This window comes from Pagrus major, chromosome 12 (assembly GCF_040436345.1).
Source record: "Pagrus major chromosome 12, Pma_NU_1.0".
Lineage (NCBI taxonomy): Eukaryota > Metazoa > Chordata > Actinopteri > Spariformes > Sparidae > Pagrus > Pagrus major.
In genome coordinates this window covers 10,779,992-10,807,942 of record NC_133226.1, presented here as the reverse complement: position 1 = coordinate 10,807,942, position 27,951 = coordinate 10,779,992, and the positions used below count along the sequence as shown (strand labels likewise).

The window sequence follows — 27,951 nt, the reverse complement described above, 5'->3', positions numbered from 1 at the left end:
CCTTTTACCCTTCCCCCTGCTAACGTGCACACACATTCACATGGTTTCTCTATACCTGTGAGGAGCTTAATTAGCACACCACAACCATAACAGACATTGCTAGGTGCCTAACCTTATTTGCCCTGACCTTAACCTAAACCTAACTGTGTCCCTAAAACCAAGTCTGAACCCTTTAAACACCTCTTAAAGGAAATGTGGGCCAGCCCGAGTGTCCTCACAAAGATGTAAATACAAGCACACACACATAGACACACACACACACACACACACTCCTGCAGTTTGTGAAATATTAATAAAATGCCTCATTCAGCAGGGCCAGCTTCTTTCCATGAAAGCCTCGTCGTCTCCAGAGTCCCAGTCAGCAGTGGCTTGTAGGGCTGGTTGGACTGGTAGTTATTAACACTTCTGATGCATGTAGGTCAGGTGAGGAGTTTCCCAAATGATACAGTTTACAAAACAATGACGGTTTCACAGCAGTAACAGATTTTTTTACCTTATTGTTTCTTGTACCCTCTCTAGAAGTCTAGAAATAAATGATTGGTGAAGATGAAATACATGCTGGTAAACATCACAGGGTTAGAGAGGGATGGAGCTGATTTTTTTTTTTTTTTTTGTCTCGGTGCTGTTTGCAATGCAGATATGCATATTTTCTCACCAGCACGTTCCTAACTTTAGGAAAAAGCTGGATGAATTTTTGCAGGCAGTTTTGTGAAAAGTAAGATCTCTTGTTTCAGTATTTATTCTTTAAAAGTGAAAGTCACCCACATGAAAATTACCTAAAGTTATCAAGTATCAATTGTCATTTTCTGGCAATACAAGTGAATTATCAAATCACAGGACCTTCCCTCCAGAGGGTTTGTGTCCCATTTGTGACCAAGAGTCAAGAGTAATTGTTTTTAAGTTATGTAACATAACTAAGTTAACATACGTAAATGACGCAACTGGTGTCACGTACATTACTTGACTTGAATCACGTCACTTACATTGCTTACCTTAGTTAACGTAAGCAAGTGCCTAAACCTAACCAAGTCGTTTTGATGCCTAAGCCTAACAGCCCTAGAAGGCGAACTAAACTCTGTGCTCTCCTGCTTTCAGTAAATTTGAAAATATACAGTCTTTGCAGAAGATATCCATTATTGGTCCTGGCAATACATTTGTAATCCAAAAAACAATTGCAGAATGGGATCAAAGTACATGCAATAGTTTATCAGCATGCATCTGGTGAATTCAGGGTAGGACACTCAACGCATGCGTATCTGGATACACAGAAATGTGCACACACACACACAAATATTCTGCATTAAAATTTAAATGGGTCAAAAATGTTCTTCAATCTACAGCCAATTTCATGCATACACATTTCTCATGTATGTCTGATCTGACAGCCTTTCATGTTTTGCTGAGATCACATGTCTCAGGAGAATTTTAATGGCACTGAGATCCTGACCCTTGTACAGGGGCTTACAATTTGTGTTTGCAGTTTCGTTGCTGGGGAGTCAATTTCTTTCAAGTAAATGAGTGTCAGCTAAATGCTGAAAGAGTAATATAGTCTGGTGTCGTTGTTCAATTATTTTCACAACACATCTGGTCAGCATAACTTGACACCTGATTTATCATTATGATGCATTGGTCATTTTTAATCTCGCCCACCTGACTTTGACTGAGGCAATAAATTGGTTATGTTTGAAAGCTATCTTGACCTGCTCGACCTCTTGGTTTCTGTTAGTAGCCTGATTGTGAGAATAAATGGGTGCTGAACAATGACCTTTTCTGCCATCCAGCAGACAGGAAAACCCCATTGACTTGATTGTATATTATTATGGTATTATCATCTGGCCTTTGTTTGTGTTCACACACAGGCACACACAAATATGAGTGGGCCTCGGCACAAACACAAGCACACAGACACAGTAATACAACAATAATAACTTGTGAAGGCATGACACCCTCATTCGTACACACACACAAATAGGCACACACACGCTGTGTTTATGTTCCTTAGGCCAGTAGCTCGCTGTGGGACAAATACAGGAACAGGATATTTACTGTGTTTCCGGGCCTGGTTTATTAGTTCACAATAGTATCTGTTGACAACACAGGCATTGTATTGAAGTTCAGCCTTACCATTTCTGTGTTCCTTCTGCAAAAGTTTACTTTTATGTCAATCCCACTGAACCTGTGTACAGTTGGAAGACTTTCAGGAAAGATAGAAATACAAGTGGATGTCACGTACAACAAACAATGGGAGCCATTTGGCTTTTTGCTCTTATTTTGTCGGATTGTGGAATTCTGTACTAAGTATAGTTATTTAGGCAGTAAAATCAAATAGTGTAATTAAGTACAGTTTTGAGGTACCTACACTTTTCTAGGGTATGTCCATTTTATGCTGCTTTGTGCATACATACCAAGTCATCGTGACATCACGGTACCAACAATAGTTACTTTCGGGTAGACCCTTGTTATTTCTGTGATCTTCTTCAGCCGTAACTTTAAGGTTTATAGATGCATAGTTAAATAAGGTGGTCTAACCTATCTGATGTTTGTGCTGTGCTTATTTTTTGTACAAATTTCAGGGTGAACTAAAGCAGTCTATTCCTTAGTCTATAGCCCAACAAGAAAATTACATCTCCAACCTAACAATAGTGAAAGGGTTGTTATTAATGAGATATGAAAGCATCAAATATGCATTTAAGATGAACAAGATTTTTAAACTTTGAAATAACATGACTAAGGCAATTAAATTGCATGTAGACAAAATGTTGTACTTTTTAATCGACAATTATTGGACAGCTATGGTTGCAATTACCCTGCGGAGGCCGATTTTCCATGCACAACCAAGACAAGCTTATGATATGACACATTACAATAGATTAGACTACCCAACAGCATTTAAATGGTTTAAATTGGCCCCTTTTTTAGCCAGTTAACCTAAATGTTGCTTACATGTAACTGAATAAGTAAAAAGCCAATCATCATGAATTAAATTAATATATAACAATACATGCATAATGACTGTTTTTGATACTTTGAGTTCATTTTAATGGAAAAGCTTCTGTATTTTGAAAGCATGAATTTTACTACTACTACTATTTTAATGATGAAGTATACAGTACATATATCAGTTGGCCAGCTAACCAACTGCTACTGGCAGTAGTCATGTCTACAGAATGTTTGTGAATATTTACCTGTGATTTTTGTTTATTTGTTTTATTTGAATATTTGCATTTTAGGGCTGTATTTTGATATTTGGATCCATAGCGAGCCTTTAGCCACATAAATGAATTTAGATCTAATGTGCTGCTGATACACAGTATGGGGTCTTTAACTTTAAGTTGTGTTTTATACCCTCTTCGAGTACGTCTCTATGTACTCGCCTTAATCGTTTACTCCCTCTAATCCCACCAAACGACAGCCAGTCATATAAATCAACATGTTTACAATGAAATGTTTCCAATTAAAGAGGACGCTCGTTAAGAAGCATCACGGACACCACTGGATCCTTAATTGCCTGGGATGCCAGTGTGTGATGCATATTAATTACGTATTAACCTCACACACGCAGACGCACACACACAATCTCATACAGGCACATTAGTGTGTATTGCATATTAATTACCTATTACCCTTTGTGCTGTGCATTAAGAGCTGCGTGGCATCAGAAAGACAGCTTGCCCAAGGGCGACACACACACACACACGTGCACACAACCTACTACCACCAACGCCGTCTATTCAGAATGCTTTCACAATGAGGAATGAGCCATTTCAGTCAGCCAGCCATGACCATAACTAATCTCACCAGGGGAATTGTGTGTGTTCGGATATAAAGATGTATGTGTGAGTGGGTGTGCCTCTTCAAGGCACTTAAAGCACCTCCAAACATCTAACAGCCTGCCTGCCCTTGCGTCTGGAGATGTTTCATTGTAGGACATCTAACAAGATAAATACCAAAGAACCTAACCAAAGATGGAGGTTGGGGAACATTCAGATTTGCCACGAAGAGGTCATATTTGACTCCATATTTAGCTCTATTTCTTGGGAGGAAAAGGTGACAGTTCATTGTTTAATCTTTTAAAGTAGGACTAAGAGTCTATAGCCACACTAGTGTCTCCATTAGGGCTGCAATTAGCTAACTGCTAACATCAGCACGCTACCATACTACTGTGCTTACGTGGTGATTTTTAGCAGGTAAGGTTTCCAATGCTCACTTCTTGGTGTAGAGTGTGAAAATGCAAACATTTGCTAAAGTAGCACAAAATACAGCAGAGGCTGATGGGAATAGGGATGCACAGTATTATAGGCAAAATCAGTATCAGCCCATAATGGCTGTAAAATGAAATACTGGCATCAGCCTAAAGTGAATAAGATGTGATAAGATGATGAGATTATTTTGCCCTGTGAATGTGTAATAATGTCTAACATGTTAATTCTATAACCCGGAGATGTTCTTGCAATTATGTGGAAAAAAATGTTTGCATCTGCAAATTGGCCAAAACAAGTCGGAAAATATCAACTTATCAAAAATCCAGTATCTTGCATCCCAAGATGGGAAGTCATTAGTGCTGCAGGTATTCAGTGAGGAACAAATGAAATGGACACGTATGAAAATTTAGACATGATGATGGCTCCAGAGGAAAAGTCACCATCCATAAAGCCATGCAAAATAGCTATTTAATACACAAAGTATAAAGTGTCTTCAAATCATTGCATGTGTATAAGAGCATGGATCTGTCATTTGTAGTAAAAACCATGAGTTCACTATGGTATTAGTAGATAGTAACTACAGTTTGAATTAAAGCAGTAATCACAGAGTCACATGTAGAGTCATCCAGTTGCCCTTTAAAGGACATTTAGTCAACGTGCATGTCTTCTGGTCTCGTCCTGACAGCCACACCAACGACTTTACCCTTCACACGCATGAAGGACATGCATGTTCTTATTCACTCTCTGTGGCATTTTAATTTATCCCAGTTTCAGCCTTCAGCTGGATGCCATGACTTTTATGACCCCTTTCCTCTGCATGTGGTAAAACCTTCCACACATAATTAAGCCAAAACAGTCAAAAATGGAGCTTGACATAACTAGTCATTTGCATTCAAGCCATCATGTCAAATTTCACAATACATGCCTTAAGTTAATTTCCACATTTGTTGTGCGTTCACTTTTCCTGTAGGGCATGGATAATCTATTTATGGTAAATGGAAATGAGCTAGAATTAATGATTATAAATACCTTACCATATACTCTGTTGATGCTTGTTAGTCAGTTGGAATTGACTTTCATTGAAGTGGCATGCAGGGGATTTTTTTTTCACACCAATTTGCACATTTTAATTGCAAATGTTTATATCATTCTGACAATCATTTTCAACTTTTTCCAGGGAAAAGAAATGCAGTACTTTATTTTAATCAAAACACGTCAGGTAATCTTTGTCAACACATTATCAGGAAATGTCTATCTGCATCTATCTGCCAGGCTTTTATCTTTGTATCTATTTTTCAGCAAATATGTCTTCCTGGTGAGTGTAGAATACATTTTAAAAAATGTAGTTTCCATCAGCAGTGACAGCTTACAGACACTGTGGCCAAAAGACAAAAAGAAAAAACTCAAATCTTGATCAACAGGAAATCCACGTAAGGAGCCATTAGTATCCCACTGTGCCCACAGCATACTGTTTGATTGGCAGGTGATCTTTAGGGAGTTCAGCACAGACACACCAGGCGGTGAGAGCTTGGCACCAAAAATAAAGAATATATAAATAAATAAAGATAATCATGGTTATACTGGCATAATATCTGAGCATACTATCTCAAATCTTTAATATGTGCAAGATTTTTTTTATTTTTTTTTTATTCATCAGTGCCTTTTCTTGCTTCATTCTCACTACTCCTCTTTATTCTACTTCACTGTTCATGTGTGCCCGTGTGTCTGTATATGTGAAATGAGCTGCCATCCCATTTTTATTGATTTGACCATGGAGGTCTGGAGGATGAAGTCAAGGAGAGCCAGACACCAGACTATGGCCATAAATCTGTATGCAACCATAAATGTGTGTGTGGCAATGGGCTGAGGCAGACAAAGGATCAGGTGTGTCCTACTACCCTGAATGCTTCATCCCTCATCACACACACACGCACATACATACTTGTGTAGAATGTGATAAGGTTGTAGGCTGAAACACATGAATTGAAGTAAATAATAATACAAAATGTAAATTTTTCAGGTAACCATCTAGGGCTGGCCACTATATGGATATTATATTGTTATCTTAGATTTTGGATATTGTTACATCTTAATATGGCAGTGTTCTTTTCCTGGTTGTAAAGGCTGCATTACAGTAAAGTGATGTAATTTTCTGAAATTACCAGACTGTTCTACTCAGTAAGGACTTGAAATACTTACTCATTATATCCACATTACTGATGACTATTTATCAAAAATGTAATTGTGTTAATATTTCGTCCCTACAATATTTTCGCAATATCGGTATTGAGGTATATGTATATTTAATTTTGTCATCCAGTCTTTATTTACTAAGTGCTTTTGAGGAGGTTTCAAAATATCGATATTTAAATCTTGTATCATGATTTAGCCTTAAAATGTTGTGATATTATTTGAAGCCCAGCCCTATCCATCAGTACATTAGGTCCGGACCCAGCTCTTTGCATTTAGCCCTTTAACAAAACAGGACAAAAATTTTAAGGATGGCAAAAATAAAGCATCTTTTCACTTCTGAATAAAATAAACCCTAAAGGCAAATATCAATGTCTGTGCTCCGGTGAGCATGAATTACTCAATGTATTACTATCAGCTCATTGAAAACTAGGCCAGTGTGTGAATGCCTCAAAAGCAAAGTCTTGAGCCACGACTCATAATTAGGCTATGTGTGGCATCCTACATGCCAAATACATTTAATGAAAGGCTTCCAGCACGTGTGTGTGTGCATGTGTGTGTGTGTGTGTGTGTGTGTGTCCTCCAGGACTCTGCCTGATTTCTTTTTTTTTTTCTTTTTTTTAAGTGCTGTGCAACCCCCAGAAATAGTGGTTCCCAGTATGCATTTTCTTGTCCGGTTTCAACAAATGACACAAAGACAAAGATGTGTGTGTGTCTTTGCATGTGTGTGTGTGTGTGTGTGCTCCAGGATTCTGCCTAATTATTATAATTTTTTTTTTTCCATTGCTGTACAACCCCTCAGAAATGGTGGTCCCCAGTATGCATGTTCTGGTCTGGTGTCCACAAATAACACAAAGACGATGGTGTGTGTGTGTCTGTGCATGTGTGTGTGTGTGTCTCAGAGGTGAGACACGAGCGATCCAGGGCAGAGGGAGGATTTTTCAGGCCTAATGTTCCATGACAATGGACCAAGGTTCCGTCAAGGGGAATCAGAGCCACTGCCGCCTAACGCCTTAGACACACATACACACCGCACACCCACACACACACACACCCACACACACACAAATCTTCCCCTCCACTCCTCCTTTGTCTCAACCTCTCTCCTCTTTTCGCTCCTCATCTCCCGTTGTAAACTCGGCTTTCTTCCTCCTCTCTTCTGTTCTCTTCCCTTTTCTTATCTCATTTCCTGTTTACCCTCCTGTATTTTCTCTCCTCATATTCTTTCTCCTCCTGTCGTCTCACCTGAAGTTTAATTATGTAGTTCTTAATCACAGTTAGAGCCTGAATGGGCTCCACAACAGCCACATTGAGAACAATGGTTGAGGATAATGGCTCCTAACCTTCAAGTCCTTGGAGGACAAACACTCTCTTTGGTCTAGTGTACTCCTCTCTCTGGCATCCTCTCCTCTCCTCAGTGACAAAGAAACATACATTTGTCATTTACACAATAACTACGGTACAGTAATCTATGGACTTTCTTATCAAAAGTCAAACATCCCATTAGTGTTTCATCCTCTACCGCTTGTGTGTATTTGTATCCGTCTGTTTGCAACAGCAAAAATCAAGAAGGAAAACGATGCCGTGATAAGTCGGTGATTGGTTGGCTTGAGGGCGCAGCCATGGCGACAAAGGTTGTTGATGTATTCTAGCCTGTTAACATTCTGAGTGTGTCACCCTGCTGTCTACCTGCCCCACTTAGATCAGCCATCAGACTGTTTGTTTGTGTGGGAGGAAAAGAGATGATGTGTGTTTCTGTGCTTATTGTATTTGTATATGTTTCACATATGTGGCTGGGTGGCTACATTATTGTGAGCAAATTCTTCATCAAGTCATCACTGACTTAAATTCTGATGATGATTAAGAAGGAAAGTCCCCACTGTACGGTACACATTTGGAGTGAATTGATTAGCTATTATTTGACCATATAAAAAAACATCTGAAGATTGTTTCACGTTAACCTGACACCATCCAATGATAGTATGCAAATCTATATATTGTTATGCCTACATGTGATTGTTGGTAAGAGATTGTACTCAGTGAGCACCAACCGGGATTTCAGTGATGATTTCTAGTAGAAATCTGGGTGATAGGCAGTTTGAAGGTTTAAGACAAAATTAAATAAAATTATCAACAGAATGTGAAGAAATAACGGTGTTGACATTATGTCAAAGTCGTCTATGTACTGTGTTGCAGAGATATCTAATGAAGTTAGCATGCTAAACAGCTAGCCCTGGGCTTGAAAACCTCTTTCTCCCAACAGTCCAAAGCTCCTGTGCTAGTGGTATAAACTCCTCCCTGTAGTCAAACTAGCTGCACAGCTAACTGAGCTAACAAGCTAATGGTAGCCCCAGTTAGCAGCAGCTAGCATTTACCGTGATGATGTGCTGCCCCCTATTTGTTTGGAGTATGAATTCAACAGGTGGCCAATTCTTATATATTGCACCTTGATGTGGTCGACGTCAAGATGTAATTTCAACACATGTAATGTTTAATTTATAATGTCATAAATATTGACCTGAACTATATAGACTGTGCGCTGCCAACAAGAAGCTTCTAGGACATTGTAACAGGAGCAGTTTTGTACATGAATGTAAAGTAAGACATTGCGTTAACTGCTGTTAAGCGCATGCGCATGTACTTGGGGCTTTTCAATGTAGAAATGTCCACCGGGTAAGCAAAATCTCCTGGTGAAAAGGATTAGATTAAATAAAGAAATTATAGAAAGGAAAGGGAGGGAAGGAAATCCCCCTTAGAGCAAGAAAAATAAACTTTGTCGGTTAAGATAATAAAAATGACGAAAAGGGCATGGTGCACAGGTTGGATAAAAGGAATAATCCCTTGAGGGATAGAAGAAGAAATCAAAAGGAACAAAGAAAAAAAATGCAAATGTGACAACAAAAACTAGGTGACAAATGTTTCTTTTAATTCCAACTACAGTAGCATCATTGATGAGGATCCTCAAAACAACCACAACCACCCAGGGAATCTTTTTTTTCCTACCGTTTTGATGCTGACCTCATTTTTTCGTTTTCCTAAGGAACTAACCATGCTGCCCTGCTTTTTCTCTCCACCACTTTTTTTTATTTTACCTCTCCCCCCATGACCCCTTTCCCATTCCTATGTCTACTCTTATCATCTCATCTCTTCTTTATCCAACCCCAAACACCCCTGGTGTCCTCTCACCCCCCTCCTCCTCGTCTTTCAGTGTGCAAAGTGGGGTTTTACCGCTCGCTGCTGGAGTCTTTGGCCTGTAGTAAGTGTCCGCCCCACAGTATGGCGAGGCAGACGGGAGCCACTGCTTGCAGTTGTGAGGACGGATACTACAAGATTGACTCCGACCCTCCCAATATGGCCTGCACACGTGAGGATATTTGCATATAATACATTTGATTGTACTACTCATCTTTACAGTTTTTACCAATGTGCTTTTGTTCTTGGAGATAATGTGAGATTACAGATGTTGCTTCCATCTCTTTCAGGCCCTCCCTCTGCCCCACGCAACGCTATCTCCAATGTCAATGAGACCAGCGTCTTCCTGGAGTGGTCCGTCCCCATGGAAACAGGCGGCAGGAAGGACGTGCGCTACAACATCCTGTGCAGACGAGTTCTTCCAGACGGAAGGGGCTTGGAAGAATGCGGCCCGAACGTGCGCTTCTTGCCGCGCCGCGTCGGCCTTACAAACACTTCAGTGATGGTGGCCGACCTGCAGTCACACACCAACTACAGCTTCCTGCTGGAGGCTGTCAACGGGGTGTCAGAGCTGGCCAAAGACCATGCAAAGCAGTATGTGTCACTTAATGTGACGACCAATCAGGCAGGTATGTTGCGCCAGATCTGTCACAAATGTCAATACTTTCTTTTTTGACAATTGCAGCCTCCACAGGATTTCTCCAATCAGCACCACAGCTGGCCTGTTTTTTCTCCCCCAGTATTTAAACTTTCTCCCAAAAGAAGTCATCACCATTTTGTCATGATTCTTTATTTTCCTCCTTTATTGGGACTGCCACAGTCCAACCTGTGTGTCGGATTCCTGGCGTGACTATCTGGGTTTGATAACAAAAACACCAGATGATCAAATTATCACAGTATTTGTCCAACAAATCTGTCGCCGTATTAATTCTCCCTCGTGCGCCATCCCTGCAGTGAACGAGCGAACATTGCACAGTGGAAAGCTTTTTCTTTTTCGCTTTTGCATCCAGATTTGTCATTGAAAAAGCAGCTTGGTCCCCTCAATTAGGCAGGGCATTTCATCAACAAGATTTGCTGGAGGAATCGGTGGCATAATGAAAGCTCTTGAATTGCAGGCTGTCTGTGCGTGGGGGTTTTCTTGTGTGGTAGCAGGTGTTATTCTGCATGCCTATCAACAATGATGAATCAGGCTGATGGTGACTTGCAACTTTACATGTTAAATTTAGTCTGGGGAGCGTGATTATTGATCAACTCTGAGCTGAAAAGGAAACTTCAGCTGGTGTAATGTTTTGCACTTGTAGCTGCTGGGGATACTTTATTATCTGCGATGCCAGAGCAGCTTAGAAAATCTGTGCAATTTTATAAAGCATGTCTGAGCAAGGTCCTAAACCAATAACACTAAAGTGAGCGGCACAGTGGCCAAACATAAAAGACCACTCTAATATCAGACAATGAAAGAATCCAACTGCTCCCCGTAGTTGTAAATATTCGAAGCTTTGTTGGTTTTTCCTTTTAAATGGAGATTAAAATTCTGCTTTGAGAGCCCATTTTTATGTTTACAGGAGGTATGTGCTCGTGTGCTTTATTTTATTTGCTTGTAATGGAATGGGTAGCGCACGGTGTAATGAAATGAGGAAAAATATTAAGCTTCCATCTGAAGGGAAGGCTAGAGAAAAAACGTTTTGAAGGAGTGTGTTTGTTGAACAGATGCTACATCGGCAGTCTGGTAATATTAGGTAATAGCAGTAGTAGGGTGGATACAGTATGAGAGAGAGAAAGAGGCAGGCATGGCAGTCAAGAGCACTGACGGTCCTCTCACTGTGTTGTCACTGTGGCTGTCAGTGGACTGAGTGGATTACACCAGACTGCACAACCGCCGCATTCAGTTTATTGGAGTTGTAGCTGGATTAAAGTTAGCCAGTCACTGGACCAAATGGAGATTAGGGATTACGTTAGATTACACATGGCTGGCGGAGTCACAGATAGAGGAAATGTGCTGCTCTCTGGCATGAATGTGGCAACGGCGTGTTTATTTTTCTGTTGATATTAGAGGAACATACTAATGAGACCAATTAGCTGTATATATTTGAAACAGTGGCTGACAGTGCACACAAAAATAAAGAATACATATAGATGTAAGATTAAACTTTAGTGAAAACAATTAAAATGAAATAAAAACAACAGTACAGACAAATATAGCTATTGATTCAACATTTTAAGTCAGGGTGTTGCAGGAGATAATGCACCAATAAGCACAAAACAAACATAGGATAATACACTGGAAGCTGTGGAAGGTTGACAGATTATGAACAGCTGTACCAATAGTGCTGTTTGGCTGCTCCAAATATCTGGAATACAGATTGCAGAACATATGTGCCAACATGTGTGCTCACAAGCAAATACTTAAAGTGATCAGATGAGCCATTTACAGTTAACTCTACTGTAAATATGCTCTCTTGCCGAGTAAATTCAGTAAAATACGTCTTACCTCTGGCCTAATTTAACAGAAGGTACAGATGGTTTACGCATAACTGTACACTTTATATGAATCTCATGAATCAGATCCATCAGTGCGCCAAACTATCACATCCAGATCTCTTCATTTTCTTAGTGGTTCCCAACTTGGGGGGATGGGACCTCACTCTCTCACAAGATGAGTGTGATGATGAGTAACAAGTTAAGAAGGAGGGAAAACACACACTGTATTCAATTCTTTCTTGTTCAATACCAGAAGTGTTCGACCTCTCTAGGCTCACAAATGTATGCAAATGAAAGCATGTGAAAATTGGAAATATGCAACATGTGATGAGGGGTTGCGAGTAGCAACTACTTAATGTGAATAGGTGCGTTGTCTTCATGAATTACATCTGAATTTGAATGTAAGATGTAGGCAAGGGACAGGATTTTGGCATCAGAAGCTTTCTGGTGTCCTTTTGTAGTCGGTGTAGTGTGGACCAATCACATTCGAGCAGGCTTTGGTTGCATGCAGGTGAACAGTCTGTGTGGAGATCAAAAGATGTGGAACGCATTTGTGGAAATGCAATCTCAGAACCCTTCAGCTGTCGTCTGATGATGATTTAGCTTTTCATTAGCATTTTCCCACTGCTAAGGAGGTTATGTTCTTTGTCCAGGTTTGTTCGTTGGTTGGTTTGTGACCGGGATTACACAAAAACTACTCCTCAAACTTGGATGGAAGATGACTCTCAGTCTAGAATAGACCCCTTTAACTTTTGGATTTGGATAAAGGGATTAATTCAGGAATTGCCGAATAGGCCTTTTTTTGACATTATCTTTAATTTCTCAGGGAATAATGCATGGATCTTGATTTAAAAAAAAAATCAGGCATATTTAGTTGGCTGGTATCTATGAGTGAGTACAATTTGATGCGGATCCAAATAAAAATCTGTATCTAGCGGATTTAAATATCTTTCATTTGATTCTGGATTAGGTTTAATTGGATTGGATTGTTGGGCTTTGGCGGAGGTATGCTTTGTACTCTGGTTTAAAATGTACAGTGTATGCATTCATATGCATATCTGTTTATAGAGATTAGTCAAAATGCTGTCTGGGCTTGTCAAGATGCTAATCAGACTGTAAACAATGACCAGCATACGGAAGAGGAAGTCTTGCCCCGGATTGCTATCATCCAGATTGTGCTTGTGTATTTTGACTGTGCCTCTGCTTGTGAGGGTTAAATAGGCTAAAACAAGATACAGACACAAAAGTACCGAGAGGTGGGGGGCCACAGGGACACTCAGACAGACAGAGACTGAGAGGAAGAGTCGGAGGATCCGCCGTTTGATGTGTGGGAAGTGTCACACTCGATAAGGGATCCGTGAAATAGGTGATTTCACAGTGTCCCTGTGAAGCCCTGCTGAATAATAAAGTGTTGGTGCTCGTGAGGAGGAGAGGTGAAAGGCAGGAGGTGGAGGTGGAAAGACAAGGACAGAATGACAGGACGGAGGTAGAGGTGGAGGGGGACAGGTGAGAAAAGGTGAGATTGTGAGACACGGTGAAGAAAAGGGAAAATAAAAGGATGGAGAGGAGAAAGAGTGAAGGGTGGACTTTAAGTGCTTGTACGCATTCAAAAACAGTCAGAGGTCTGTTGCAGCTTAACACTTTTAAAAATGCAAGTCATATTCTTTGCAGCTGCTTTGATGTTGCCTTTCACACCAGTACAAGGCTTTGATAAGGTAGCTAGCTAGCAAGCACTATTAATTGTAAAAATTAATTTCAAAAAAAGAAGTCAACCAGTGCAGAACTATTCCTGCAGCCCAATTGAGCTTCCAAGTGTCTGTATGTTTGATATTTGGTCATGTTTTATGTATAAAGCCGTGATGGCCTTAGCTGTGGCATTAATCAACAAGCTGTTCATTCTACACAATAGGATAATAATGAGAACAAAGAAGCTTTTAAATGTAATTGGCTATTAGTCAATAGTCAATAATCACAGAGAATGCAGGCTTTTGTTAGCCAATAAGCTTCATGTGCACATCAAATGAGCCTCTGTTGTAGCTCAGCTCCATTATGTTTTTATTTCTGGTTATTTGTTTTTTCCTGTTGTTCACAGTGTGGGAGCGCTGTGTGGTAACTGCACACTAAATGCTCCCATACATTGTTTTTACTGTTGTAGGCCATTAATCAACTGAATCGTGATGCATTACCTTGTGGGTGGTAAAAAATAAGTGCACACAGCCCGGTGCTCTGCCCATGTGTCTTACTTTTGTTTTAGGCATAGATGTAAAAGTAGTGAGGTCACTGGAGTGTTTGCATTGAAACTGAAATGAAGTGAACTCAGAGTAGGGGAGGATTAACCTTGTGTTTTCAAGTAGCATCCATTTAAGTGCATTTTAAACGTAGCCTTCGATAGAGATGCCTTAAAGTGGTGCCAGATGCTAGATCTTTTGCATTGATGATGGTTATTACGGTTATGCACATTGGTATACATATGTATGGTCTATGGAAATGGAAGTAATACGGAAACTAATTAGTATATTTTCACATTCCACACCCTATAATGAAAAAAACACAGAATTGTCATATTTTGCTTTCTTCAAAACTTTATTTATGCATATAGTTATAGGGAGGAAGGGGTTGAAGCCGTTTTAATTTGGGTATGTCATTTTAGGTGTTGATTTCCAGAACAAGGTTGGAGTGAAAGAGGTTAAAGATGACTGACAAGACATTTGGGAGATCAGCAGAGAGGATATGGGCCTTCACAGTTGGTAGAAGAAAAGTTTGCAGGAAGTGTATTGGCTTTATTTTGGGGTTGAGGGGCGTCGTCCATTGAGTATAGATGCTAATAACCCTGGTTCAAGACTATTTAAGTATCATGGTCCTGAAACAAGCCCCCGGGTGACTTTTAAGATGATTTACATAGTGGCCAAACAGTGTAATTACAACGTCACGTGATGCACTGGGGCCGAAAAACATTTTCCGACAGTCTTACACAGTGAAAGAAGCCACTGTAAAATGGTGGATAAATGTTTTTATGGGTCACAACCCCCTGCAAAATGACTGATTTACTATCATAATTTTCAGCCAAGGAACATTTGAAAATACTAGAGCCGCACGGTTAAATATTTTTATCCCTATTCCAGTTATTCAGGGGCTAAATCTGAAGACTTGACGAGCAAAAGTCTTGAGAGCCCACGATCTAGGGGCCCCACATAGGGGAAGATCAGGGTCATTTTTTAAGCCAGGAAGTAGAAATTTTTGGCTTTGTGCGCCACTGAGCAGCTTGTTGGGCACTGTATCCATCCAAATGCATACATTTTTGCAGTCACACTGCACCTTCAGCAGGAAATGCATTGTATTGTATGGAATTCAGCCTCTGTTGATATTATTATTTATTTACTTACCTCAAATCTGACATCTTTTACTTTCACTCTATAAGAAGACTGCCTTTTGGCTGGTTGAGTTTGTACATTTTGTAGTCCCTTGAACATTTTATTATGAATTTAATGTGGTTGTTAGTCAGACGACCATGGAGAGATGACAGGGGAGAGAGTTGGGTGACGACATACAACAAAGGTCTGCAGCCAGACACGAGCTGGGGGACTTCAGTTTATGATCAACACCTTGTTGTGTACTTGTTACGACTTTCATGAATTCCTAAGTGACCGAAATGTCACTGAGAAATGATAGGAAAGCTATATCGTGTATGACGGATTGGTTCTACACTGCCAAATGGCTGTCACCGTTGCAGATGTATGAAAAAATAAGAGTTGCTTGAGATAAAGGAGGTGGGCAGGGGGTTAAATTGCAAACAGAATAGACGAGAGCAGCTTGGCTACTTTACAACCTTAAGAAAGCCATCTATCTCTGTGTCTTCATCTCTCCTTCATTCTGACTGTGGATCCGTCTTCCTGCCATTCTCTGAGGGTAGTTAAAGGATAATAAACCAGATAGTTGATGGTCTGTATTGATTTCGGTGATGCTTCAGACAGATAGCGGTCCGAGAGGCTCATGCTCTGCATTGTGATAACGCTGCTCTTATCTCAGGCCAGACTTGTTACACTGGAGGGCTGCACTCGTATACTGAATAGCTTCAGCTTCAGATTGATGAAAAAACACAAAAGTGGCACCGCAGATGCAAATTATAGGGGAAATGCCAGAAGTTCATGATCATTTGTGGCCTGCCTTCCCGTAGTTTAGGTGCTCATTAGCAGATCTAACACGCGCTGGAAGTGTTTAAACCAGGAAGTGTGATTCCAACGTCTTCCTTGTTGCTAAAATGAATGTGTTGCTGGGAGCCTGTCTGCACTTTTTCACCACGTCTCTCTCTTCTCCATCTCTCGCTTTCTTTTTTACCATTTTGTCAACCCACTCACTTGTCAACCATCCCTTCCTCCTCCTCCTCCTCCTCCTCCTCATCCTCCTCCTTTAGCACCCCTTCCCTTTCCTTCCATCACCTCCCATTCTCTCGCTGCTTTGGCGTTTCTCAGATATGTCAGATTGTGAAACACTTGTTTGTTTAGTCACAGACGGTAAATCATGGCACTAAAAGGTGACACATTGTGCAGAAAGGTGCATCTGCTGACTAAAATGCTGCTTTGGGTGTTATTTATGGACATCTGAGTGTGTCTGCGCTGGTGAAAAGGGAAGGGCTGCAAGAAGACATGGCACAAATTATCTGATGACACATTTGTGTTTGAAAATGTGCTCTAAATATAAACAGAAGAACTTAGGTGTAAAATGCAATCGACAATTAAAGTTTACCGAACTTGAGGGACAATTAGGCATTGAGTTATACGACACATACAAAACACTGAGGAATATCAAAACAAAAACAAGAATATAAGAATAAAAACACAGCAGCGAAGTGATAGTCGGGCCATCAGAGTTTCTGCAGAGAGCTGTATAGAGCAGCGTTGTTAAAAGGTATCCTGATGTAGCATGTAACCTGCAAACTAACTTGTGACTAAAGTTATTTAATAAATGTAGTGGAGTAATAAGAACAATGTTTGCCTCCAAAATGTAGTTGAATTGAAGTATAAAGTAGCAAAGAATGTAATGTAATATATAACACTCAAGTAGGTCACAATTATACTATAGGTATAACAAAAGTAAGGTGATTAAAAAGTAAAAGCAGTGTAAGAGTAATTATCACTCGGATGATATAAATTAGATACATTAAAGGGGCACTGTGTAGTTTTGGAGGAGAAATTCAAGCTCAGATTTTTAATATTGACAATATTAATGAGGAAATAATACAAATATTTATTTATTCCGTAACTGCATAAACAAGCTGTTCTCGGAGGAAAATAAGGTCCTCAGAAGACTGTTGGAAACTAGAAAGGTGGCAGGGTCCGCCAAATATAAACAAAGTAAAACAGTATGAAATGGTGTTGTCCTTTAAGGTCAGTTTCTTTATACAGTTGTGAAAATCCAAGTTTTTTTAATTAGTTTGTTTAGACATTCAAAATCAGTCTGATTAAAATTAGTTTCCCCAAACTACAGAGTGCACCTTTAACTTAAATGTATCAGAAAATGCAAAAGCAGATTGTGCTGGAGGCCATCGTTGTGAGTAACTGACAGTCAAACAATGCAAGGTGATTGAGAGTAAGGTAAAAACCGCGCAAGGATAATGATGACTGTATAAACAGTATAATACAAATGAAGATAATTACACTAAACAAATACAAATGCAAACTGTGCATCTGGCAAACATAGCCAGTCAAATGACAGAATTTTAACTATTTTCTTGTCATTTCTGACACATGGAAAAAACCTTTTACAGATTAATCAATTATTTTAAAAAATTCAAATTTATGTATTATCATGTGTAATTTCACATCAGCTCTATTTATATCCAAAACCCAAAAGCATAAGTATGTATCCGAGAGGGCTTTACACTCTGTCCGCCCCCACATGACACCCTCTATTCAACTTTTGATTAAATATAGCAGGCTAAACTGCATCCATTTTTGGAGGATTTATACTTAGATTTGGGTGTATTGTTACCAGTTAAGCTGCTGGGAAAAGAAGCCCACTATCTCATCATGGCATCCCAGCATTTATTCCATTTAAGCATCGAGTGTGTATGTGTGATTCGGTTTCTGGTTTCAGGCTTTTAAGATGTTGCAGATAACACTTCTGTGCGACCATCCACTCAGGATACAGTTACTGTGTTTGTAGCCATGATTTATTCCCCGTGGAGTTCTGCTGAGGCTATTGAAACCTAAACGGTGTTTAGTATTTGCAGTAGACGCTTTCACGTACACACACACACACACACACACACACACACACACACACACACACTATCAGGATGTGGCCTGAGGGAGCATTTTGCCTGGTGAAAAGCTCTTTATGTGTCAGAGACTCTTCAACTGTCCCTCAGAGAGATGGGCCAACAGTTCAGGTTACAACAGGATGGCTCAGTGATTGATGCAAACTCACACTCACTTCAGAACTTACAGAATAAATCAGGGGAAAAAAAAAAAAATGCCATGGAAATTGAAACTTTGCAAAGAGCCAAAATCAAACAGAAAGACATGCATTGTAAAACCAAAGAAAGTTTTGAAGGCACTGGTTTAACATCTGGAAAGTCTAATCTACATGTGAAAAAAGCCAACTGCTTAAGAACGTAGGCAATACTCATGTGGAAAATGTAGAGGTAGACTTTTCACTGTGTCACTACAATAGAAGAATTCTAAAACATATGCACTATCTTTTGAAAAGTGCCAAACTTGGTACACCAAACGCTCTGTGCCAGATGTGTGGAGTCATAGTTGACGTCAAGGGCTCTTCTGCCAGAATCTCCTGAAAAGCGAGATATAAAAGGAAAGTTTAATGAGGCACAGGTGCACCTTGTTGCCAGATTGCAAACATTTTTTCAGAGGCAGAGCTGCTTTGGAACCATAAAATAATTTCAGTGGTTGAGTTAAAGCTCACTGGACTGTGCCAAATAACCTCAGAGGGACTTTGGTAAATAACAAACTTGAATTCCAAAGATGAAACTCTGGGGAAAATGTGATGCTAACCCAGTATGACGACAGATGTACATTACCATGTGAAAAATTAAAAAATCATCTTTGTTCATGTTATTGTGAGTGTGTTCTATGATGTTACATCTTCAGTTAAATATGTCAAACGTTCAACAATCTCAGCAAGCATTACAATTAGCTGTGCGCATGTAAACCTCAAAGGGTGAGGTGTCATCAGAAGACGACAGTCTTATAGATGATGATGGCACCCCACTGTTTTTGTACACTTTTGGCACCATTTTTTCCTTGTGTTGAATCACTGTCTATCAGTCATGTTAATAACTGGAATTAAAGAGATGCACTGGGTTGCATCATATGAAACTGCTGGATTTTTACTGCCCAAGCAAATAAATGTGCTTGAAATCTTACTGTGTCTTTATATCTTTGTGTGCATGCAGCTCCCTCCCCAGTGAGTGTGGTGAGGAAAGGTCTCACAGGGAAGAGCAGCATCGCCCTTTCTTGGGCAGAGCCTGATCGCCCCAACGGCATCATTCTGGAATACGAGATCAAGTATTTTGAAAAGGTAAACAATATATATATATTGATATTGCTCTTTTTGTTTGCTTCCTTATAAAAAAGCAAAGTGTCTCTGTCCACCTGTGGCTTCTGAGTACCTCTCTTAAAGGTGCAATATGTAAAAAATTGGCCATATATTGAACTCTAATCAAATAGGCAACAGTATATCACCAGAGAAAGCACTAACTGCTGCTAATTATAGCTGCTAGGCGTGCAGCTAGCGGACGGGACTGTCAGCTGGCAGTGGAAAAAGGTGGTGTGAAAGAGAATGGGCTCACACAGTTAGCCCTGAGCTGTCTCAGTCCAACATTCCTGTGCAAGATGTGTAAACAACACTCCTCTGGTGCTCCCAGCCCCCAGTCTGAACCACTAGCTTCATAGCTAACCAGGCTGGCTAGCTAATGGCAGTTACAGTCAGAAGGTGCTCCTGTGATATGGTGCCCCCTGTTTGTTTTGAGTGTGAATACGACAGCTGGCCAGTTTTTACACACGGTACCTTTAGCTTCCTAGCCTGTCACAGAGGTTTTGATTTTGCATTCACTCTTACGCTTGTGTGTTTGATAGACGGTATATGCAGCAGCTACAGATAATTTAGCTTTATCATTTGGGAAGTTTATAATTGGTCGTTTTGGAAACTGTGAAGTTGTGCATGCAAACTTTTTATTATGAAGTCCATTTCCAAGTTGACACATATTGATGCTAATTTAAAGACTTTTCTTTATTGACGATGCCATTTTCATCTGAAAACAAATTGATATAATCATATACAAGCATACAGTATTTGCATTGAGCTGAAACCAGTGCCACAGGATGTACATATACTATATGTATATGTGTATATATATATATATATATATATATATATATATATATATATATATATATATATATATATATGTATATGTATGTATATGTATATATATATATATATATATATATATATAATCTGATTGAGAGTGAAGATGTTTTTTAAAATGGCTGAAAACCTATGTTTTATGCATTTGAGAATGTTATGATGCTAAAAAAAAATGCCCCAAACATCAGTGGATTTTTGCTGTGTAACAGTCCCGTATTAAACACATTTATTTGTTACATTTGGCCAAAGTTTACCGAGCAACATGTTCAAAATGGCCCTCAGAGATACAGCTGAATATACACTGAAGTATTTTTTTACTGAAGTGGCCACTGAGAAAAGCTTTCTGTCAAAAAGAGTCTTTCATGTGACAGCACTAAAGCTATGAGGGTTTTTTTGTGAAGCTGGACTTCAGCAATTCGATGCTTGTATTCAGATCATTGTTCCCGTGCCCTTCCTCCTTTTCTTCCTCTTTCATCCTCTGATGTCTCATTTTCTGGCAAGGTCAGAATAAAGGTACACAGGAGAGCAGATCAGGGTCTGTGGTCAGTGGTTAGCTAATGGCTTCTACGGCTAATGGAGGGGGCATTTAGCTTTGTTAAAACCTGATGTGGTTACAGTTGGGAAACTGATCCTTCCACACATGCACTCACACACATACCACAGGTGGCTCGGCCATCAAAAGGAGCCGGAGAATAGGAAAAAAAAAAGTGTAGGCAGGATGACACAGAGGATAATTACTGCAACAACAAATAATAATGTATGTGAGGCACGTGTGTGAATTACGATAACCCCCTCTCCTTTTTTCTCCTACTGCAGGAGCAGGACTCCAGTTACACTATTATAAAGTCCAAGGAGACTGAGATGGAGGTGGAAGGCCTGAAGCCCTCTTCAGTCTACATCTTCCAGGTCAAACATGTGTTCAAATATATCTAAAAAGGCATTAATAAATAATAATGTGTCAAAAAGAATATGATGTGATATTTAGTGTGGATGTGATATATTTGGATATGATGCATTGCAGGTGCGAGCCAGGACCTCAGCAGGCTATGGCGCATTTAGCAGACGTTTTGAATTCGCGACCAGCCCTTACTGTGAGTACACCACACAGAGAGTGAAATAGAGTGATCATGACAGTAGAATAAAGTTCAACTTGCACGAGACGCCCACTTGCTTTAAGAGGCTGCTTCAACAACAGATGCCAGGTGTGTTTCTGTCCAACCCCACCTTTTCTTTCTTCGACAGTAACAGCCACCAGCGAGCGAGCTCAGGCTTGGATAGTGGCGGTGGCCATCACGCTGGCTCTGGTCCTACTGGCAGTAGTTGCTGGATTCCTGCTCAGTGGACGGTAAGACTTAAATACACAGCAGGAGAAACATAAACACAACCAGGAAAGCATTTATATACTGTGCAGGTGTGAGCATGGCAGGTACATACTGTATGCCAGAACACATTTTTCTCCCATGGGTGAGATATCTGCACATGCACACATGACTTCATGATGTTATACATAGTAATACGTTGCATTATTAGTGTTGTGTTATTGTGATCATTATATGAAATGTTCAGTAACACTGAGATGGTAGAGCATGTATAAAGGGAGCACCACCAATCAAAACTTTGCTTCTGACTGTCACTGTTACTTACTTTAAAGTCTTTCATAGTGTTTAAAAGTAGGTAGTCTCTCCTTCCATCAGTAGTGAAATCATTTCAAATATTCAAAATCAATATTTTTTGATAAATTGATATTTTTGACAACACTACTAGGTAATGACCAACGCTAGAGGCTGTTTGCCTCACGCATGCCAACCTTCGGTAAAGACTCAAGTGAGACGCATATTCTGAATGCCTTGTATCAATGCCTTGCCTCAAATAATATTGGCATATCCCACTTGTCTTAACAGGCAAATGCTTGTTCGGAGGCCAAATTCAGAGTATCCAAAAGGAATATGCTTTTTACATGACCCATATTAAAATCGGAATATTGTCAAATTCTGAATAGTAGTGGAATACTCCTGTGATGTTAATGTAGTCATTGATGTGGGAATTGTGGCTGTTTGGAGTGACATCCCTTATCCTCTCATCTTTGGACTAAGCGATGTCGTCGGATGATGAGAGTAAACTTTACTCATTTTGTTTGCTTCTAGCCAATAATGACTAACTGCATATTACAAAGCCAGGACACTATGACATAATTTATTTAGGAATGTGGATATGTGTGAGCTTAGTCAGAGGACTTCCCCCTGTCCTCCTCTGACCCCTTGCTGACTAACAGGAATGACAAAATACCACATCCTCGTTTCTGACCCAGATATTCCTCTCTTGTTGAGCAGCATTATGGGATTAGATGGATGGCTTGAGGTTTGAGTTTTGTAATAGGTCAGGATTAAGGGCTGCTTTTTAGGTTAGAGCTTTGGGGCTGATGTGTACGAGCCGGTGGATTCTCCTCAAGTCTGGTGAAACAACTCTGCTCTGTAACGCATCAACATTTAGCACTTTACGCTCCATACATTATACACTACATTAATGTTGTATCTGCATGTCTGCAGGCTCATGAGACCTTCACTTAACCTAGTTTCGGAATTGGTACAACCAATTTTCTGATAGCATTTGCACACGTGCAACACACAATAAGAACTACACAGTTGTTCAGGAAGCACTCAGCCGCGTGTCCCTCACACTCTTGGACACTTTGACTTTTTCATGCCTGATTTCATCTTCTTTAACCACATTTTCCTGTGATATGTATCTAATTAAGTTAATTACTAGTTATACATGTCCAAATCCTTTTACTGAACCACCACTAACAGAGCTGAGGGCAGTTTTAGTTTTCAAGGTTGAAAGTGCTCAGACTGTGATGGTTTGTTCATCCACCCATCCCTCCACTCATGCATTTGTTTTATTGAGCGTACATTCATCAATCCATGGATCTGTTCATCCATTTTTTCGCTCCTTCCTCCGTTGACCTCTCCATCCGTTTAACTGTTAGGTCATCATTACCGTAATTTATCTTCGCAAACACAGGGAATATGTGGTTGTGTGGCAAAGTGATCAGATGAAAAGATCGTGGGGGCGCTGGTGATGTTCAAGGATTAAAAAGCGAATCAGAAAAGACACAGTGGGGATTCTGGTCTAGCCGGATAGGGATGAGGATCGAGGATCGCTTGGGTTTTCGTGTGGGGGAGGAGACATGGACGAACGCCAAATTTTCCAGTGATGGATTTGGGACACAAGCACCACAACCCCCCTCCATCCACTGTACACAGCACCCCCTTCTCCTCTTCCTCCTCCTCCCGCATGACCCTCCAGACTGCACAGGCATCCAGACACCACACACATGTGTAGACACACACACATACGCACTGATGCATGTATGCATGGGTTAACTCACACACCCACGCGCACACACACACACACATGCAGGAAGTTTGGAGGGCAGGCTGGGCATTGAGCGTGCTCAAACCCCTTGACTCAACAGATCCGGCAAACCAAACACCCTCGGGCAGACACACATATACGAAACACTCACACAGACACACTAACACACACAGACTCCCCTCCCCCAGACTATCCAGCTGCCCACACTGAACCCCTCCAGCCAAGCCTGGCTGTCCTACAGAGAGGCATGATGGGAGAGAGTTGGACATGACCCCTGTGTGTGTTTGTGCACTTTGTCTTCAAGAACTGATAAATTGGGAAAAACTCAGCCCTCGAAAACATGTATTTGACTCTTGTTTTTACACATGAAAAAGTGCAAACTGATACATCTAACAAAACATTTCACAAATTTGAGTGCATCTCTGTGTCCTGTGTCATTTGTTTGCTTGTCTGTATGTGTATAGGATCACTTTTAAAATCAGTCCTGTTTAATCTGGGTTATCTGCAATGATCTCTGATGCTGTTTGTCTTTGGGCTTTGAGCACACAGACACACATCTGCATGGCCAAACACATTTATACAGGTTTTGGCCGAAACATCAGGCGACACAGAGATGGAGAAACGGATGTGATATGAATGCAGCCAAAAAAACTGTGACTTTCTTTTTTAGTTTCTCTTATATGTCTTATTTGTATTCAGGCGACTTGACCAAAAATCTTTACTTTCTATACAGCCTTCATCGTAAAGCACAAGACTGCTCTCTCCTCTGCCAGAAGTCAGAGTTGATGTGTTGACGGGGGCTTTCTTGGAAAACTGCATTATTTTAAAACTGCGGTCCTTTGCTGATCTCTAAAAGCCAGGCTAGTTTTTCAGCATTTTCAGCAATATTTTTGTGAACCTTGAATGTATGTTAGCAGATCCTACAAGGAAATCTTTGTTTATATATACAGTAGATATCTTGGTTGGCCGCTATTATTGGCCATTATTGGCCTTTCACGGATAAATCAGTATTGGCATATATTTTGCCTGATATGCACTGATCTGAAAAGTTTTTGTGGGGATTATAATGCAGAAAACGACGAGGTAATTAATAATTATCAAATTCCCAGTGAAGTTTACTGTTTCTGTGCACCGATGTTGTTTTAGACAACAAAGTTTATTGTTAAACTATAAAACACCCTGCCTCTGTTACATAACTCAGTGTTTGATAACCACATTTGAGGGATCACTGCAAAAAATGTGTGTATATCAGCCGATGCATCGAAATTGGAATTTTTCACCCCCTAAAATTAGTATTGGAATCAATTCCAAAAATATCGGTCAGGATCTGATATACAGCAGATAAAATGCATAAGCTCATACAGTTATTTCAGCTACCTTAAAGGAGAAAATGGGCAAATTATGTAAACAAATTGTACAATCATTGCTAAATGATGCTACTGTAAATAGACCAGCTGAAACTGAACAGCAGCTGTAATTTATCTCTCAAACTCAGTGGTGAACTCAGGACGTTTGAGGGGCAGGGGTGGGGAAAAAAAAGGGGAGGGGGCACCAGCTGTATGCGTTGGGCCACCAGCGGCCAGGAAGTCTAATACATTTTTACCCTGGAGGGCACTTTACCACATTTTGTCCAGTGGAAAGGCACCCTAGAGGACACTTAATCATGTTTTATCTGCCATAAAGGGCATCCAAGAGGACACTTTTGCAGCGTTTTGGGGCCACCGGGGAGGGGGTGATCACCTTTGAGTCTAACCGTGCTCAAAATGGATCATTCCTGATACGTAATTAGATATAAATTATCATTTTTATAGCAGTGTTGGGTGTTTATTGACTGATACAGTTACAGATCCGATATGGTGCGTTAAAAAAAATGTAGATATTATTTTTTAACAGCTGTATACTTCTAACCCTCTGTGGATGTTATTGATGTGCTTGACAGGTTGCTAACCGTTTATGATATTGGCTACTTGTGCAGTAAAATACCTGTTAAGTTGCATACAGTTGCACAGGATGCTGCTGGAAAGTAACCGGGTCCCATTTCTAAAAAAAGAAAATAATGTATGCTGTATAGGATCAGTGCATTGACTCGTGTACTCGCCAACAGTTCAGCATTTTAGACGGTATCAGAGGCATTTCTGATACTGGTGTTGGGATTATTTTGTCCTCCACCTATAAATCAGTATTGGTCATTGATGCAAGTGTCTTTGTAAGGTTTTCTGCAATGAGTCAAAGTCATCAAAGCTATGACATGTGCACATGAAAATGCTGCACACTAACCATGATGCGTTTATGTGCCCCTCCTCTCAGGCGGTGTGGCTACAGCAAAGCAAAGCAGGATCCTGAAGAGGAGAAGATGCACTTCCACAATGGTCACAGTAAGTTAACCAAGCTCAACTCAAACTCAATCTGTTTATGTTTATGTGTGTGTGTGGGCCAGTTCATTCAAAGTTTACACCACATGTAGAGGGTTCAGACAGCGGTCATGTCTGTACGAGTTTATTCATCACTGTTGACACACATGTGTGTGTCTGTGTATGCGTGTGTTGCCAGTCCAGTTGACAATGTTTTGTACCTGGAGCTATTCTAAAATGACACAGCTACATATCAGCTCCATGGCAGACATGTTGGCAGAGGACACACAAAGCTAGGATGATTTATAGACCGTGACATCTTAATATATTTGGCCTCATTTTTAGCACTGTATCCAGCTATCCATCTGTTGGCATCAGAGAGGACAGTGACGGGTTCATCAGCTCCAGAGAAGACAGGGAATACTGTAATACAACACTGCCAGCACCTGTGATACACTGTCATATTGATTCATACCATGAAAGAAAATATTAGTAGTAGTCAATTTTAAATATAAAATGCCAGAAATACTGTTGGGATAGGATGGGGGAGGAAAAAAGGTTACATGTCACATTAAACACTGACAGAAATATGTTCACGCTTTATATTAAGGCCTTGTAACAATTGTTAAAGGGCCCTAATAGGTAATAAGGCCCTTTTAGGTCCTCATAAGATGCTTTTTAACATTAAGTAATAGCATCATAAAAAAAATTTTCTGTGTTTTTATACCTGTTAACAGTTTATGGAAGCTTTAGAATGTCGACTAAAAACATACAAGTTTCTTTTTATTGATGTCCTGTTGATGTCGTTTCCAACCTGATATTGTCCTGATGGCAAAGTCAATAAAAAATAATCTTTTAATACGCATGCACAACCCATGGTCAGTTTAATTCTAGATTGATATAAAAGATAAAAAACTATGTTTATGATTGCAGTCATTTTATTGTTGACAACAATGATGAAATGATCAAACATACACTTGCAAAGTTGGCATTATCTTCAGGCATAGAGGCAGCGGGACTTCTCATGCATAGTTATGTATGCATGTATGTTGTTGCGGAGCCTGCATATATGTTAATAACATTCAGTGACATCTAAATGGTAATGAGGCCACGCGTGTGTGTCTGCAGTCAAGTTCCCGGGGGTGCGTACCTACATTGACCCCCTCACCTATGAAGATCCCAACCAGGCAGTGCATGAATTTGCCCAGGAGATCGACGTCTCGTTCATCTCCATCGAGAGGATCATCGGAGCTGGTGAGTCAACTCTGCGTGCCTGCCTGTGTGTGCGTGTTTTTGTGTGTCTTAGGGACACACTGATTCTTATTCTGAGCATCTGTTTTGGGCTGATTTGGCCGGAATAATGTATCACATTATTGTTCATTCTGAAGTGAACCTGTTCAGTCAAGCATGCTCAGGTAAAATACTCGAACATCCTGTAGCAGCTTAATTTCACACAGCACTGTATGAAACACACTCGATGCACGGTAATAACAGTAATGAGCCTTTCCTGATTCTGTCATGTTTTATAGAATTTAGCCGTGGTCTCATTCCCTCGACAATAGTGCGTCATATTGTCTTCAGCCTGCGTAAACCTGTCACATTCATAATTGCATGTCATTGTACAGAGGAACATTTAGACACAGTCAATTAAGCCAAACACTGTGCAAGAAAGTGACGGCTATAAATGGTGTTTGTCCTCTTTTGACAAGAAAACATGCGTCAGGTAAGAAATATCTGAAGATGCCCTTGGAGACGAAGCTCGATTTTTTTTTTTTTTT

General features: G+C 40.2%; 1 protein-coding gene across 1 annotated transcript in view; it reads left to right on the top strand.

Moving 5' to 3' along the window:
• Window positions 1-27,951, top strand: part of LOC141006034 (ephrin type-A receptor 5) — a 69,952-nt gene that overhangs the window by 25,670 nt on the left and 16,331 nt on the right. Inside the window, exons 4-11 of the mRNA XM_073478127.1 lie at window positions 9,601-9,756; window positions 9,875-10,213; window positions 19,474-19,598; window positions 21,264-21,353; window positions 21,469-21,538; window positions 21,690-21,792; window positions 26,130-26,197; window positions 27,302-27,427. Of these exons, the coding sequence (XP_073334228.1) occupies window positions 9,601-9,756; window positions 9,875-10,213; window positions 19,474-19,598; window positions 21,264-21,353; window positions 21,469-21,538; window positions 21,690-21,792; window positions 26,130-26,197; window positions 27,302-27,427 (1,077 nt within the window). The remainder of the gene's footprint in view (window positions 1-9,600; window positions 9,757-9,874; window positions 10,214-19,473; window positions 19,599-21,263; window positions 21,354-21,468; window positions 21,539-21,689; window positions 21,793-26,129; window positions 26,198-27,301; window positions 27,428-27,951) is intronic.